Below are 17,198 nucleotides of genomic sequence, written 5' to 3'. Positions count from 1 at the left end.
CCACTTAGTAATATGTTTAGATTTATTTGTCTGTAGGAAATTTTAAACCCCACATTTGGATACATCCACTACATCAAGCTAAATTAAATAATCAGCTAAACACATCAATTTGAATAGATTATAATATAATTGTTTTTAAAAAAATTATCTCAATCAGGTGATTGAGCTCCGAAAACAAAAACTCCACCTTGGAGATGAGATTGAACTAATTTTAGGGAATTTTAATAAAGGGATAATTATATATACATGGACTTTTTGAGCACTGTTTATTATTTCAAAGGGTTGAAGTCATGATATTTAAAAAAATTTACGTGTAATGTGACTAAAAATATTGATGTGGAAATAGAAAATGCTATTCATTTTTATCTGAAACCCAGATTACCCTATTTATTATTTTAAAATATGACCTGACTGATGCATGTACCCACAAAAAATGATAGTTACCGGCGTAGAATTAATAGTGGTCAAAACTCGTTTTACAATGAGTAATGTTATTATTACGAAAGTCCTCTTATGACAAAAAGAATTAACTCTCCTTTTTTAACTGTTGGATTAAGATAATTTTTAAGATTTCAGAAAAGTAAAAATCATTTAATTAATTGTTTAATAAAGAAAGTTCATCCTAAAAGATTCTCGTGATAGTATTACCCTTTTACAATTATGTTCATTTTATACTTAATTGTACATGGGTACTATAGTACCTTTGTATCATTATTTGTGTATGCATAACTTAGTTTATTTTTCAAAAAAAAAAAAGAGAATGGGAAATCTTTAGATGAACAGAATTACATCGAACAGTTTAGTCAAATTCATTTTTCTCAAAACTATCACAATTTTAACATCATAGAATAATAAATAGTGCTCCAAACTTTCATGGATATGTAATTATCCATTAGTCAAATAAGAGAATAAATACTGATCTGGTATTGAGTTGTGTGACGTTTGTGCCCGCAAGGTAAAAGCATATATATATATATATATATATATATATAGAACACAGCTCTTAACCCATTTCCATCTAAACAGTTGCTCGCTAGCGGAGGAGAGGGAAGCCGAAGAGTAAAATCGATCTCTTCGATTCCTCTTTCCCGCCATTGATATACACTATATATATCATCAACAACGCAGCCATTAACACCAGGCATGTTCTCTCGCTTCTCCACTTTTTAAGCGGATTCTGATGTGGTATGTTCTTTCCCTAACTAGTCGAAACACTCGAAACAGAGGACTTTTTTCGGAGTTTCTTGGGTCGAGAAATTTTCCGCTCGTTGTTAAATTTCAATGCTCTGTTTGGTTTCCGAGAAAGTTCTTTTCGTGTGTGTGTGTGTATGTTTAGTTTCTAAGGAAATGACAACAAATTGTTCAAAGACCCAATTCTTGATTGTTACAATTTCCCACAATTTTTCTTGAAACGAATAGATGAAATGTATTGTTCGTTTTTCCCTTCATTTTTCCCTTTTTATTACTTGGTCGCTGTTATGGAGTCCAAGAATGTTTTCATTTACAGTATGAAGAACCTGGGTTCTGACATTCTTTATTTCATTTTTTATTTAATATTTTTAATATTGAAATTTTAAGAGGCTGCGAAGCTGTAACTTTGACTACAATTCTTTGCTGCTTTTAGGAAAAAAACAATTTTTGGATCTCTTTAACACTCTAAGCTCTAATTTTTTGGATTATTAAGTGCTTGGATGATGATGCTTAAAATTTTGTTCTTATACAAAAACATTCACAACTGATGCTGGTTTTCTTCTCGAATAATCTCAGTCATGACTCAGAAAAAATATTTGGCATATTAGGAGCGTACTGTGATTTGATTTGGTTTTCTTTCTGAGAAAATAGTGTGTTAGTACTAGTTTTTGTATTATAATATTATTGTTATGACTGTTCTATTTTTTGTATAATATTATTGTTTTGACGGTTAATTCTTTGTTTTAGAAACTATATATAATTTTGTTAATTCTATGTTTTGGAAACTAAATATATAATTTTGTTAATTCTGTGCTTTCCAAAATTTCATTAGACACGTTTCTGAACCTATATATTTTATTTTACTTCCATAGATTTTTTTTATGACTGCCTGGTTATTAATTAAGAGCTCTTCTTTGGGATTTAACATTTGTAATTCTTCTCTTTTCTTCTCATTATTGCTCCACTCTTTTTTCCCCAATTGTTGTTAAGTTGAATTCTTAATGTTATATATTAAACTTATATTCTAATTGGTGATCTGTTTGAAGTGTGTTTATATTTAGTCATTGTATCTTGGTATCATATTTACAACTTAAAACGTAAAGAAACGTTTAGTGTTTATTTTTTATTGGAAATTTGTGTTGGCTTTCACAGTGTTAAGATAGCTGAATTCTTAATCATCTCTCTCTCTTTGCTTTCACTGTTTTTGTTTTTGTTCTTTGATGATTATGATAATGATGATTATGTTTGTTTTATAAATCTGGTAATCAGAAAATTGGAGCTGGAGAAGAAAAGTATACTATATGGAGGGCAAAGCAGGAAGAGGGTTGGGTTGCCAGAAGATTACGGATGGAAAAGACTCGGATAAGGCTATGATACCTTCTTGTTGCCTAAAGGCTAGGGCTTCAGACCCTGAACTTGAAGCTAAATGCCATTCAACAGTTGTCTCTGGATGGTTCTCAGAACCTCGATCGTGCTCTGGTCATTATTTTTTCTACTACTTTGATTCTTGTCCCATTGCGCATTTCGTAGAACTATATATATTTCTTTCAGTGCAGGTTTGTATATTTGGCATGATTATTGGTTGATTCAGGGTGGAGGTGGTTGACTCATTTTTTTTCCATGTGTCATTTATAGCAGATATAGCTGGCAAGGAAGTGTATTTCAACAACCCAATGTGGCCAGGTATGTGTTGTGTTTGTTGCATTGTCTGGCTAGCCTGATATGACTTCATATTAGAATAATATATTTCAATATTTCATACTTCAGTTTGTTCTGTATTCCATTACTTTATTACCTGAACTTGAAGGGATATTACACAAACTTTCTGCTTATACTAATTTGAGAACTTTCTCGAAATATATGTGTGTGTGTGTGTGTGTGTGTGTATATATATATATATATTAAATTTCTAATGCAAAATAATCAATTTCCAATCTTTTCTTATTGTCTAAATGAGGTCATCATCTCATATTTGAGTAAACCTAACGTTACTGCAATTTGTTTATAAAATTGATGTCCAAGATGTAAACAAGGGATTTTGAAAGTGATGGTGAGTAACTGCTTGGAGTGTTAAGAGCCCCCTTTCGGCCAAAACTTTGAAATGAAGAACTAAAATGGACTTATAATACATATAAAAAAAGAAGGGCTTATAACGAACACTGCCTTGATATCCCTACATGCTATATTACATGGATTTAGCTACTTTTGTTGTTTTTGTTTTGTCTCTAATAATTGGATTTATAGTCAAGGACACGAGGATGCAACTAAATATTTATATTATTTAATATTCTTTATTTCCTTGAGTAAAATAATGCTTTATCTAAGATAAAGTGTTCAATGTATATTCTTCACTCATTTTGAAGCCACAATGTAAAAAAATATATATTGGAACATAAAAAGATATTGATGTACAACTATATAATGAAATTGGATTGTTGGATATTGCTTGTTCATTTGGTTACTTCATGCATCTATCAGGTGTAAGTAATGTTTGAAGGCACTCAATGTTACAGTGCTTACTAATTACATTTTGTAGTGGAAATATAAATCATCTAAAACTGTCTGAACTTATACTTAATTGTCTTATATGTGATTAATTTGCTAATTACCTGTGATCTATCTTCTTTTTGTCTTGATTATAATAATCTTTGATTTCCCTCCAACTCACAATTTTTTTTTTTACCATGGTTACGGCTAATTCAGTTTGAGTGTTTATTTGTAGGAGAAGCACATTCATTGAAAGCGGAAAAGATTTTGTACAAGGAAAAGTCAGAGTACCAAGAGATCCTGGTTTTTGAGGTTGAGAATTTTCATCTGAGTATCTTTTTATGGCTACCTGCTCTGTTTGATGTCTAATCTTATCTCATTTAATGAGTTTGATGACACTGGTTCTTTTATCTGTAGTCTTCAACATATGGGAAAGTGCTTGTTCTTGATGGCATTGTACAGTTGACAGAGAAAGATGAATGTTCTTATCAAGAGATGATAACTCATCTTCCCCTTTGTTCAATTCAATCCCCCAAAAATGTAAAGTATAATAATCAGGGTTCTTGTTTTATTCTTTTCAATTTTCAAGTGAAATATAGTTTTGTTGCATTCCATTATGATGTTGTCTATTTTTTTTTTTTTTCCTTAGTTCCTTAGATTATTCAGGAGTGTTATTGATTGATATGTGGAAAACTTTGCCTGAAACTACCATGTTCTTCTAAATTTGAGCTTCCTATATGATATTCATTAAACAACTTCTCAAAGTTATCTTTCCACATTTTCTTCACTACATCATCATTTGTTAAAAACCTTAAAATCTCACTATTCATGCACTTAACATAATTAAAATCTCTAATTTTCGTCCCCCTTAACCTAGCAAGTTTGTATGTATTCCTCTCCCTATTCTTTGTACATACTTAAGAGGGGATAAACCTGTGTACCTGTGCTTGTCCAGAAAAACTCGTAAGCCTTTACCTACCTTTCATTGAATCCTGGTGTGGCATCCCTTGTCCATTTTCGGAAGCATCTAGATGTTGATGTAACACATTGCTTAAAAGTAAAAGCCCTAATAAATTTCAAAATTGAGTTGTCTTACAGTCATACTTAATTAGAAGACAAGTACAGACTGGCATCACTACAATTGAAATAAGCAGGAAGAAAAAGTCCCCGTTATATTGCTAATATGTGATGAATAAGTTTATGATAGATTTGGCTATCCTTTTTCTCTCTTCATAATTTTGCAATTTTTCTTTTTCTTTTTCTTAACTAAGTATGCAGAGCCTCTATGCTTAATATAATTGAATTACTCAATGCAGGTTCTGGTTGTAGGTGGCGGTGATGGTGGAGTTCTTAGGGAAATTTCTCGCCATTGCTCTGTGGAGCTCATTGATATCTGTGAGATAGATAAGATGGTTATAGATGTATGGTGAAATGACGCGACCTTTTTTGTCTGGTAGCTCTCACTATGTTTTTTGTTACTGAATTACTTTTTTGCTGTAATATCTCATGTTGTAGGTTAGTAAGAAGTTCTTTCCAGAATTAGCTGTTGGCTTTGAGGATCCTCGTGTCAGACTTCATATTGGTGATGGTATGTTAGAGAAGACTACATATTTTTTTTCCCTTGGCATGATATTGTTAGTTAAAAATCTTTGGCCTCAAGTCCTGGCTGACCAATTTTTTTGGATCAATAGATCTAGTTTATTAATAATGCGATGAGAAATGGAGACATTATTTTGAGAGCTATCTTTGAGTACATGGCTGTCCTTTCCCATTGATATTGTTTATGATTTTGACAGCCGCTGAATTTCTACGGCATGCACCAGAAGGGAAGTATGATGCGTTAATTGTAGATTCATCGGACCCTGTGGGTATGTATTTGACTCATGGTATTCGTTTCCTTCTTCTTGTTGTGCAGGCTTGTACATGCATTTTATGCTTGCACGGTGACAGGTAGTTAATGCATGTGATGTGGAAATCTTGGGCATATCATGACTTATCAATGTTTTCTAAGACCTTTATTGTCAGCATCAGCGATTTTTAACTTTTTGATTAAATGTTTTTAAAATGTATAAACTAATTGTTGAAATTTACTACATAAAACATATTGAGTCAATCCTATGCTGGTTTCTAGAAGAAAGAATTGAACTTGTTGAAATTCTTATTCAGAACCGTAAATTGGTGAATGTCCTATTGATCTTAAATCATGCTAAAAATTGATGGTATTCAATTAATGATTTTCTGAAATTCAGATTGTTGTTTCCATATTGATAAATAAAGAATCCAAGAGTCATCGCATTTGAGTGAACTCCGGTTCCCAGTTCCCACCTCCAACGGGTTTTGAAAAATTATATGATGAAATTAAAATTTTTGTTGTGTTTTTCTCCAGGTCCTGCTCAAGAACTTGTGGAAAGGCCCTTTTTTGAGACAATGGCTAGAGCACTAAGGCCTGGTGGTGTTCTTTGTAACATGGCAGAAAGTATGTGGCTTCATACCCATCTAATTCAGGATTTGATATCTATTTGCCGCAAAACATTCAAGGGTTCTGTTCATTATGCTTGGGCAAGTGTTCCTACATATCCGAGGTATAAGTCCATACATCTTCTCCGTATTGAAAGCATTTTTCTGAGTTTTGCCTCACTCTCTGTGTATGATTTGATTATATGTTGTAATCCACTCTTTGCCTGGTGATTTTATATTGCAAAAATCATTATTGGAAACCTTTGCGACAATTTAGCGTTGTGTTTGGTTTACCTTGAAAGAGTTTAGTTATAGAAGTTTTCAACTTGGTTACATGCTGTGAGTTTATTCTTATTTTTGTGTATTGTTATTTGTTGGGTGTACAGCGGGGTGATTGGATTTCTGATATGTGCAACGGAGGGCCCACCTGTGGATTTTAAGAATCCTATCAATCCAATTGAGAAGCTAGAGGGAGCAGTCAATTATCGTAGAGAACTTAGGTTTTACAACTCTGAGGTAATTACCCTTCTATTTTTTATTCACTCAAATTGTTTGTGTTACTCCGTGCCTTGGCTTAAATATATTAGTGAGTCAAATGCTTCATTGACAGTTGCTGGAACTACCAGGGTTGGAAATTTCATGAATTGAAGCATTGATTTAATTTAAAAAATAATAATAATTGATTTCTATCACGTTAACAGTTTTTTTGGGGTAAATCAAGCAAAAATATTGTGTTTTGGTTATTGGATATGTATTATGATGTTTACAATAATTTTTCTCTCAGCAATTTGTTTAATTTGATAATTATGTTGTATTAATGTTATTTTAGTCATGTTGATATGCCTTTCAAGCATCATTATTTTTTTTCTTGAGTTGTCTTGTTGTCATTCTATTATTTCCTCACCACTTCTTGTCATGGATAATTTCATTTGATTGTTTCTATTAATTTGTTGTGCCTTCGCTCTTGCCTTTTCTTCTTGATTATTTATTTTTCATTCACGGGGAGAGTGAGTGTGCAACTCTTGCTGGATTAACCTTGGCTGGGGTTGCACCAACAAGTAAAGGGTTGATCTTCTGTTGCTTTATGATTTATTCAGTCATTTTGATATAGCAAACTCAAATTGGTCCCAATTGTGCTAAAATTCATGGGGCTGTTTCTTGTGTCTTCAGCTCTCGATGGAGGGAGCTTTCTAGACATAGCATGGAATTTTGAATCATTTGAAATTGGCTTGGAGATCTAACTAGCTATAAAGTGCATGTGATGACTTTGCTAACCTTGAGAAGGGCTTGATATCTCATCATTATCATCATCCTTGCCTTAATCCCGTATAAATAGGGTCGGCAAGGCTTGATATATGGACCAACACACCCACTGTTAACACAGCAGTTTTAATTGTTTGGTGCTCTTAATTGATAATGTAGTTCAGATTGTAAATCCCAGGATAACTGTCCATGATTTAGCAATTATTACATGCTGCTGAACATAAAAGAAGTTTGTGACTCTCTCTCTCTCTCTCTCTCTCTCTCTCACACACACACACACGCTTGTGCGCATGAATACACGGACTCACTCCCACAAATAATAATATTCTTTTGCTTATTGAACAGATTCATACAGCTGCTTTTGCGTTGCCATCATTTCTGAAGAGGGAAGTGAGTTTTCTTCGTGATTCTCCAACCCCAGCATAAGCAAATTGTATTTCCAATTTGACCCACAGAAGCTCCTTTATTTTTTTGTTTTTCCTTTTTCTTTACCTCACAAATATAAGTACACTCACATCTGGGATAGACTGGAGGTGACTATGAAGTAGTTTATGTACTAAGTATAGAGGTAGGAATAGACTGAAGTGTGTTGAGCATAGAGGTAGTCATGAGCTTTGTTTTGAGGTATAGTGAAGAGTTGAACTTCAGAATTGGTTATTTGTGCAGTTTGAACAATTATATTGCTGATGACCTATCATTATTACCTAATAGTTTTTGAGACGTAATGTTTCGTCACTGATCTGGTCCAAAGTAGACATTTTCTTTTGATCTAATTGGGTTTGTGATGTTCCAAATGATGAGTAGCAAATGCTGAATTTAAGAAAGAACTATGATATTTTATGTTTGTCATTGTACTGATATGGATATGCCAATTGATTTGAAACTATATTTGATTGTTATATGGCATAAATGAAATCCTAATGTTGAAATTCTGAATGTCTCCCATATTGTGGTAAATCTCTTTTCAAGATATTGGACTCCTAGATGGTGCAGCCAATGTTGTTTTCATCACATGGTTCTCAGTTCTCACTATCCTGATGTTGGGATGGTGAGAGTTATTGGATGATCAGTAATGGTGGTGAAACATGAAGACCTGTTGCTCAGCAATCAATTAAAGTTGTGTGTGTGTGTGTGTGTGTGTGTGTGTTTAATTATATTTTTTATTTATTATTTACTGCAGAGACCCATTGGAGGAATGTTGCCATCACTAAAATAGAATGGGGTACCAAACCTGTTTAGTCACATATCAGCAACAAATTGGATGTGCAAAATGTAATTCCATTGGATGGAATCCAAGTGCATAGAGTTGTTATATGGATTGAGGAAGATAAACATAAATTCTAAAATTTGATGATTCACTCACTTTTCCTGATATACTAGATATAAATGGGAGTAGCTAACATTTAAAAGAAGAGTTAGAAGTGCCTCTGAAGTGGACATTAGAGTTTTATAATTTGGCAAAAAATAAAAATAAAAATAAAAATTGATAGGTCCAATTTCACCTTAGGGGGGAAAGAAAAAGAGAAAGAAAATAGTAATGATTTTATTTTTTTTCCCTATCACATCCAAATAGATTTTTCACTGGGAGAACAAAAAATTACCAATAATTCTACAAATTAGGCCTATAATTATTTTTATTATTATATTTTTTATAGAACCAATAAGTGTACTTTTGAAATTCTTTTCCATTCAAGTTCTAAACCACTCATTTTTTTTCACTTAAACCCTCACCAAATAAAACTGAAGTTTTGCATTTATAGTTTCTATTCTAAAATTTATATTTAATACTTTTTTTTTTTCTATGTTCTTTTGTGTTTAGTTAATTAATGAATACTCCGTATTATGTTATAAATTTAAATTATAATTAATTTAATCAAAGTACAATTCCAAAAATCTTTTGTACATTTTATAACAAACATTTGTAGTATACAAAAATTTAAAAAATATATATCAAAAAAGTTAATAAAAAAATTAATTATTTTTATTGAAATTTTTGAATAAAAATTTATCATTTTAAAAAATAAATAATAGACAAATTATTTTGAAAAAAAAAAAAAATCGAATTGCTAATAGAATTATTTTAAACATATTTAAATAGAAAAATCGGACTTACATATCAACGTAGTTGTAGAATAGTCAACCAACAGATAAGCGGGATGCAGATTCTGCCACATGTTAAGTGTTGACAGGATCTGGCACACGCCGTCCACACTCCCGTGAGTCCGTGAGCCCTCTTTCCCTGTCTCGCCAAAAGTTTCATGCTTGTATATGTGTGTGTGTCTATATTTATATATATATTTATATATATAGAGAGAGAGAGAAGCGTTTATGTATTCCAGTTTCTACAGCTCCAACACACCCTCTTCCTCAAGCCCTTCTAAAGGTATCGCCATTTTTTGTTATTAATTTATTGTTCCATTTCTTCATGTTTCTTTCTAAATATATATTTATATATATAGAGAGAGAGAGAAGCGTTTATGTATTCCAGTTTCTACAGCTCCAACACACCCTATTCCTCAAGCCCTTCTAAAGGTTTCGCCATTTTTTGTTATTAATTTATTGTTCCATTTCTTCATGTTTCTTTATCTTATCTCGATTGTATTATTGGATTTGATTAAATTTTTTTTTTTTTTTTTTTTTTTTTTTTTTTTTTCCCTCGTGAAATTTGTCTAAGAATCATCAGGTTTTTTATTTTTTATTTTTTTTATTTTTATTTTGTCTTTGTCACAGAAAATAAAAATCTTTCTCCAAAATGAATTTTATAGTTTCTTGCTAAACTGGAATGTTTGTGTTTCTAGTTCTTACTAATTAATGTCAATGTGTAGAAACAAGATTTGCCAGATGTTTGGTTGCTGAGAAAAAATGGAAAAAATGATGCTGATAAAATTATTGCAAAGGAAAAGAAAGAGAAACTAAAATTTCGAATCTTGTAGATTTTTTCATCTTTTGAACTAAGGAAAGAAATGATCTTTTCTCCTGATATTAATTCAAATTAACACGAGAAAATGAAATTTCGAAAGCTTTTCTCCTCTATTATTCATCATCAGTTTGGGTGTAAAAGTACTAAATTGTTGAATGTTCATACATTCTTTTGGACCTAAAATGACTGACTGACAGTTAATGTTGCCTATTGCCCATAGTATTCAAATTGGGACTTATATCAGCGAATCAATTTCTTATTTCAAAATCATGAATCATAAGATATGTTAACTAGTTTTAATAGATAGAAAATAATTCGTGTATATATGTAGAAGCTAAAAGTATAAAAAGGTATAGGATATAGTAATATATGACTGTTTAGCTCTTACTGGCAGATTCTTGTAAAATACTTCGTTGAGCTCATGATATTTCTGCTTCAAATTTTCAGCCAATTTAAATGTTTTAATTGTGGGTTTTGCAGGTAGTACTTTATCTGCTGCTGAATACTGGTCCATAGATGACGCCGCGTGCACTTTCAACTTGCATGCTCACTGATCAGTTGATGCTTTCAGATTATGTAATCATCCCTTCATACTCAGCTCATGATGCATACATTATTTAATTTTTTGTTTAATAATTGTGAACCCTTGCATTATAATTTATAAATCAACTTCTTTTTTCCCTCAGCTAAGTTTTTCTTAAGTAATTCTCTAAGGAGACGGGTGCTGTTGTTGGACTATATAATATATGCTCTTCTGATTTGAACATCTCAATCTTCTATAGTATCATATAGGTAAATTCATGACATGATTCGAGATGAACTCATTTGTTGCTATACTTGGAGAAGGGCTTCCATTATAAAGAGGGCACGTTCATGTTTTCAGAAGTTGATGTGTTTTCTAGCATGCTACTTATAACTTACTTTCTACCCCCTTTCAGCTTTTCTTTCCCCTTTTAGATGTCTATTGCTCTTGTTATTGGTTTTGGTAATTATGTTACATGTTAATGTTAGTATTTGGGAATGCCTAGAAGGCAAGCGACAAAGAGGCTGACCAAAGCTTCCATGGAATGAAGTAATTGAAAACAATTTCAAAAAATTAAATTTAAGAAAAGACATTGTGTATAATAGGAAAGAATGGAAAAAGAGAATTCATGTTGCTGACCCAATCCGTATGGGATAAAGGCAAGGATGACGATGATGAGGATGTTAGTATTTGGAAAAACATAGTTTGCCTAATTATACCTAAAGAGGCTATTGTCCAGTGTGGTCCCTGTAAGTTTGGGGCAAATTCAGTACATATCTAACCTTTGGCTTTATTTTCATAAAGTGGCTTCTGTCAGATTGAGCCTGTGTTCTCATGCTTTACAGCTCAAGTTTTATCGTTGCACCAAGCAATGAGCCTTGATGTCAAAAAATTCTCAGGGTGAAATTCTTTGGGTAAATTTGGTTGTTATCTTTACTCTCTAGTTATCACAAACGAACAGTTGTCATGGTTTGTTGGTTCTTTACGGGAGCTATTAACCCAACAACTTAAAATCTGAGCCAAAATATAAGTTCTTTTTACTCTATCACAAAATGATGACTACACATTTTTCAGCTTAACATAGGGATATTGATCCTCTTGTTCTGCACTGGCAACTTGTCACTTATCTGGAAGTTATCAGTAGTTTGAGTTTATTGATATTTTTCAGGACCTTAGGCTTTTTTATCTCAATTTTCCTCTCTTTGAAAACTTCTCGACTTGAGTTCCCGGCATTGTATCAGTTGAAATTTGACCATATTATGTATTTCTGATCCAGAAAAATGTCCTCTTTCTCCATCTTTTCAGGCCATTCAAACAGATAGTCCCTCAGATTTTATATCCTCCAACCTACACAGGAAGTTTCGATACCTGCCGTTTAGACTTTATGTGAAAAGGCCATTTCTTCGGGATCAAAGTTTTCAATTCTTAGTAACACAAAGAGGGAACCTAGTCCCAAGGACTATAGTATTTGCTATTCCAAATGAAAATGACGACCATGAAAGAAGAAGTTCACATGCTTGCACTGATGATTCAATGTTTACTGCTTCTGGACATGATGAGAGTCGTAAGGATCCTGGGAAGGAATTTGTTGCTTCCTTATCGCGCTCTGGGGCAGAACTGTCTCAAAGCTTCGAGATCCTGGGAGACCAAGGCAACCTTCTTGACAAACTAAGGGCTGTTCATTTACATGTATTAGCAATGGAACAATGGAATGCTTCCCGACTTAAACTGTGTCACAGGTATATCTATTATGTTAGCTGATGTAAATTGTTGATGTTGATGCACACCTTTTATGATTTTCATATTCTCTGATAGATCTTTTAGTGGCATATGTTTTATTCTCCTCCCCCTGCACCTCCTTTTAATAAGTAAATATGTATATAAACAAGCACAGGGGACACATTCCATGTACGCAGGAAGTGTAAATGAGCAAAAGAATCAAGTTTCCTCTATACAACTCAATCCTCACAAAAAATGAACAAAGCTGTAGAAGAACACAGCATGTTTTGTTCTTCCCATGCACACCACAGGGGACGTAGAACACAGCCTGTCAAGCTAATAGACAAGCAACCAATTCACGAAGAAAGTCATGACCTAACACACGTCAATTATAGAGAACATAATATACCACATATTCCTGGCCACCATACAATGGAGACGGATATGGTTTTTACTCTCTCCAACCTTTAGGGGCACCATTTCAATCCATCATTTCTCTTCCCACATAATGAGGAGCCATAAAGAACCTTAGGGAAAGCATACACGGACACCGACTTCCAATCCTGAAGAGTGCTCAAAAATTGTGGCTACCAAATAACACTTTCCATGAACCGCATATAGTCCGAAATAAGAGCTTCTCAATAGGATATGTGAACTACTTTCTAACCGATCACCACCATTAAATGATGATGCTGACCATCAAACAGACTCTGTAAGGAATATTTTGGTAAAAATCTTGTACCAATTAGTAATGATACCATTTGAATTGTTTGATTTAGAATCATCATAAATATGTTGTGGCTCTCTCACCACTCTGTCAATCCCTGTTATCAGTATTGAATTATGTTCTCACTTTTTGGTGTGATAACTTCTTTGTCGTCCATATAATTGGGAGCTCATTGGGCATGACGTGTTGCAATGACAGGTATTAGAAGTTACCAGCTAATATTTTCTTATAATTTATAGATTTAGAGTCTGAATTGAAAATTTTAAAATAAATTTCCTGAGATCAGGATTTCGGGTAAGTGTATCAGAGCATCAGATGGCAAAGAGGCTATACATCTGCAGCACAACTTCTCTAAAATTACCTTTTTGTTTTTATTTACTTATTTAATTTTTGGTGTTTTACAAGTACCTAATCCATGGTTTCTTTGTATTAGCAGAAATTATTTGGTGAGTGCAACAAATCTAATACATTATTTGGCATTAAAAGGACTTGATGTTGAGCAGCTCAAAGATGATCTTTCTTCTTTTGGTCTTCTGAATTTAGAGACCATCAATCCTAATGCCCTTGCAAGTCTTTCTGCTGGCATCCAGATGTTGGAGAACTTGAAATCTAATTCTCTAGGCAGCAAAGAGAATGTTGGTGGTGGAATTTTCTCTTGGAAAGGTTTGGACAAACAAGCAAAGGGAGACTTCACAATAAATTCAATGAGAAAAATGTCATCGTTTAATACGGAATCACTGTTGGGCGCAGTGCAAGATGAGAGAACAACTCATATCATGGTAACAGTTGGCCAAGAAGCCGTAGAAAGTGAAACACTTTTAACTGATCTTCTGAAGTCAGGGACCACCATCATTCGTATAAACTGTGCTCATGGAAACCCAAGTGTTTGGAGTGAGATTATCAGAAAGGTGAGGAGTAGTTCTCAAATGCTGGAGAAACCATGTCGAATTCTCATGGATTTAGCTGGACCCAAGCTCCGAACAGGTAACCTGAAGGCTGGTCCATGTGTAAAGAAAATCTCTCCTAAAAAGAATGCCACTGGAAATGTGATCTTCCCTGCCCAAATTTGGTTGTCTCCTAAAGGAGGAGGCCCCCCACCTGCTCATTTATCTCCTGATGATGTTCTCTACATAGATGGCCAAGAATTCCTCAATAAGCTAGAGTTAGGTGATGCTGTGAGATTCTATGATGCTAGAGGAAAGCAAAGGACACTAAAAATTTCTAAGAAATTTCCCATTTTTGCTGGAGTTGGATACTTGGCTGAGTGTTCAAGGACTGCTTATGTTCAATCAGGAACAGAGTTGTGTATTAAGGGCAAGAAAGGGAAATATTCAGTTGGACTCTTGGTGGATGTCCCTGCCATAGAGCAGTTTGTCAGGGTGAAAGTTGGAGACATGCTAATCATAACACGGGATAACTCAGATAACCAGGATGAATCAACTGACACCCAAATTGGTGCTCACAGGGTAACTTGTTCATCTGGATATCTTTTTGATTCAGTCAAACCTGGAGAGCCCATTGCTTTTGATGATGGGAAGATTTGGGGAGTAATCCAAGGAACTAGTATTTCGGAAGTTATTGTTTCAATCACTCATGCGGGTCCCAAAGGTACTAAACTTGGCTCGGAGAAATCAATTAACATCCCAGAGAGCGACATTCGGTTTGAAGGCATCACTTCAAAGGATCTTGTGGATCTTGATTTTGTTGCTACTCATGCTGACATGGTGGGAATCTCTTTTGTCCGAGACATTCATGATATTGTTGTGCTTCGCCAAGAGCTTGAAAAGCGGAAGCTGCGGAACTTGGGGATTGTTTTGAAGATTGAGACAAGAGGTGGGTTTGAGAAATTGCCACTCTTACTACTGGAAGCGATGAAGTCTCCAAATCCTTTAGGGGTTATGATTGCCAGAGGAGATCTTGCAGTGGAGTGTGGATGGGAAAGGCTGGCATATATACAGGAAGAAATTCTATCCATTTGCAGTGCAGCCCATATACCAGTCATTTGGGCAACTCAGGTGCTGGAGTCACTTGTTAAATCCGGTGTGCCTACTAGAGCTGAGATCACTGACGTAGCTAATGCAAAGTTGTAAGTATTTGAGTTCATACTTTCTTATCATGAATATTTCATGCTCTATTTGGATGCTGAGTGACGGTTATGGAGGGGCATAGTATCTGTCTTCTTAAGCTTTCGAGTAATTGTTCTAACATCTTATCATAGTACTTAGGTCCTGCATTCAAATATTAATTCCTAATTCAAAGGGGAATCTGAACACACATTTCTTATTTTATTATTATGATTTTTTTTTTTTTTTTGTTTTTTTGGATGGCTTGGGGAGAGGTGGGGCTGTTTAGATATGGAAGGTAGTCTAGTCTTCTTTAGTTTTAAAAGCTTTTCTATTCTGTTAGAATCATATTAAGCCAGTAAATTGCACTTCTAGTTGCCTCGTGATAACCTGCTAATGTTTAACTCCTCACCAAAGTTATTTCAATCTGTTCCTCAGGGAAACTTCCCACATTTTTTTTAGTCAAGGAATTCCTTTTCTTATTTTCTTTGTTTTCTTCAAACAAAAATTGCACTTAAATAATTGACAAAAATAAAGGTACTATTATACTACGCTTGGCAGGGCAAGTTGCATTATGTTGAACAAAGGGAAACATATCCTGGAAGCTGTCTCAACTTTGGATAAGATTTTGCACAGCAGCAATGCAAAGGTTAAACCAATATCAAAGCCTCTTATGTTGTCCAGTCACCAATCTTAGTTTTAAATCAATTACTCATCCGCAGCAGTTCAATTCCATGTACGATAAGTGTTCTATCAGATTCTTTTTCTATGTAATCTAGGAATTTTCAAGATTGGCTGCTCGGAATATCTAGTAATCTGTATATATACTTTCTTTGCATTCTTGGCTGTCATACTTTTACTCTTTCGGTCGGTTGTGTGCCTAAATGCGTTCCCTTCTCTCTCCTTTATGCATCTTGAATTCTGTAAATATTTTTTATTAAATTTCACATTCTTATAATTATCACAATTTCACTCAATTTGTTGGATTTTGCACATTGTTGGGAAAAAAAAAAATAAAAAATAGAATTTTTTTTTTTTTTTTTTTTGGCTTTTAGGTGCATTGATGGTTCATCTGCTGACAGTTCCCATACCTAGAGCTTACACTTGTTCCCAATTTTCTTTTCCTGTTTTTTTTTTTAGCCTATTAGTACAGACAAGCGCATGCCCGTGCCATACTATATGTATATATCTTAGTGAGAACAGCGATGATGCCCCCAAGGAAGGAGCTGTACAGTATCTTAGGGTTGATGTAGCTTGATAAACTAATACATGTACTGCTTAAAAATGTTATCCTGAAGCTGTTTTTAACAATGTTTTGGACTTCACTTCATTGCAGTGACAACTTTAAGGGAGACCCGTTATTAATAAAATCTTAAATTGCATATGCTCTGAATTTTTTAGCCCTTTATGGAGGGTGTAAAGTGAGATGTTGATTGGAGGGTGAAGCACCAAGCGGTATTCAGTGTGAGAAGTGGTTGAATCAACAAAACAAGTCCCTTATGTGGTTCTTTTTTATCCTATATATGTTGATCTCAGTCTCAGTTCTCTCTCCAAATGATGACTAAATTCACACTAATTTAATACCAATCCTTACTAAGTTTGTTAGCATGACTTTTCATTGACATAGGATTAAAATAAACTAGAAGATTATCATTTCCAGATACATACAACAGTAGCTGTTGTGCATCCACTAAAGGCACGTTCAAAAGGAATCAATGCACGCTGGCTATGTGTTAGGATAATGTTACGGAGCTTCGGCTTCGACTGATTTATATAAGTGAGGACGACAACATCATGATATTATTAATATTTATGACGTTAAGATATCGATTGATTTATATTAGTGGA

The 17,198-nt window shown here is 33.9% G+C and overlaps 2 protein-coding genes across 5 annotated transcripts; both read left to right on the top strand.

Annotated features, from left to right (window-relative positions):
• The first annotated feature begins 988 nt into the window (after positions 1-988).
• On the top strand, positions 989-8,171 carry LOC132312735 (spermine synthase). 3 transcript variants are annotated; one of them, XM_059811228.1, is made up of 11 exons: positions 989-1,141; positions 2,461-2,670; positions 2,830-2,874; positions 3,914-3,990; positions 4,096-4,218; positions 4,995-5,099; positions 5,194-5,266; positions 5,475-5,546; positions 6,065-6,260; positions 6,522-6,651; positions 7,744-8,171. In XM_059811228.1, exons 2-11 carry the CDS (start codon positions 2,493-2,495, stop codon positions 7,822-7,824), a joined length of 1,080 nt encoding a protein of 359 aa, XP_059667211.1. In that variant the 5' UTR covers positions 989-1,141; positions 2,461-2,492; the 3' UTR covers positions 7,825-8,171. The 3 variants fall into 3 exon arrangements, with proteins under 3 accessions (XP_059667211.1, XP_059667209.1, XP_059667210.1); XM_059811226.1 differs by having other exon boundaries at positions 2,827-2,874; XM_059811227.1 differs by having other exon boundaries at positions 989-1,185; positions 2,827-2,874.
• A 1,445-nt stretch (positions 8,172-9,616) lies between these two features.
• LOC132312734 (plastidial pyruvate kinase 4, chloroplastic-like) lies at positions 9,617-16,311 on the top strand. 2 transcript variants are annotated; one of them, XM_059811224.1, is made up of 6 exons: positions 9,617-9,781; positions 9,858-9,930; positions 10,799-10,894; positions 12,147-12,580; positions 13,724-15,373; positions 15,912-16,311. In XM_059811224.1, exons 3-6 carry the CDS (start codon positions 10,835-10,837, stop codon positions 16,045-16,047), a joined length of 2,280 nt encoding a protein of 759 aa, XP_059667207.1. In that variant the 5' UTR covers positions 9,617-9,781; positions 9,858-9,930; positions 10,799-10,834; the 3' UTR covers positions 16,048-16,311. The 2 variants fall into 2 exon arrangements, with proteins under 2 accessions (XP_059667207.1, XP_059667208.1); XM_059811225.1 differs by lacking the exon at positions 9,858-9,930.
• Positions 16,312-17,198: the final 887 nt, after the last annotated feature.

The sequence above is a fragment of the Cornus florida genome, unplaced genomic scaffold (genome assembly GCF_030987335.1).
Source record: "Cornus florida cultivar Cherokee Brave unplaced genomic scaffold, ASM3098733v1 CherokeeBrave_3.0.0_Hap2_Chr06, whole genome shotgun sequence".
Taxonomy (NCBI): domain Eukaryota; kingdom Viridiplantae; phylum Streptophyta; class Magnoliopsida; order Cornales; family Cornaceae; genus Cornus; species Cornus florida.
The sequence above is the reverse complement of the archived record's forward strand: the minus strand, read 5'-3'. Positions and strand labels throughout refer to the sequence as shown.

Excerpts from the sequence above, each read along its gene's own strand:
- LOC132312735 (XM_059811226.1), top strand. The coding sequence starts at position 2,493 with ATGGAGGGCAAAGCAGGAAGAGGGTTGGGTTGCCAGAAGATTACGGAT. Across the intron at positions 2,671-2,826 it reads AGAACCTCGATCGTGCTCTG|CAGATATAGCTGGCAAGGAA; the intron begins GTCATTATTTTT and ends TGTCATTTATAG. Across the intron at positions 6,261-6,521 it reads AGTGTTCCTACATATCCGAG|CGGGGTGATTGGATTTCTGA; the intron begins GTATAAGTCCAT and ends TTGGGTGTACAG.
- LOC132312734 (XM_059811225.1), top strand. The coding sequence starts at position 10,835 with ATGACGCCGCGTGCACTTTCAACTTGCATGCTCACTGATCAGTTGATG. Across the intron at positions 10,895-12,146 it reads AGTTGATGCTTTCAGATTAT|GCCATTCAAACAGATAGTCC; the intron begins GTAATCATCCCT and ends CCATCTTTTCAG. Across the intron at positions 15,374-15,911 it reads GACGTAGCTAATGCAAAGTT|GGCAAGTTGCATTATGTTGA; the intron begins GTAAGTATTTGA and ends TACGCTTGGCAG.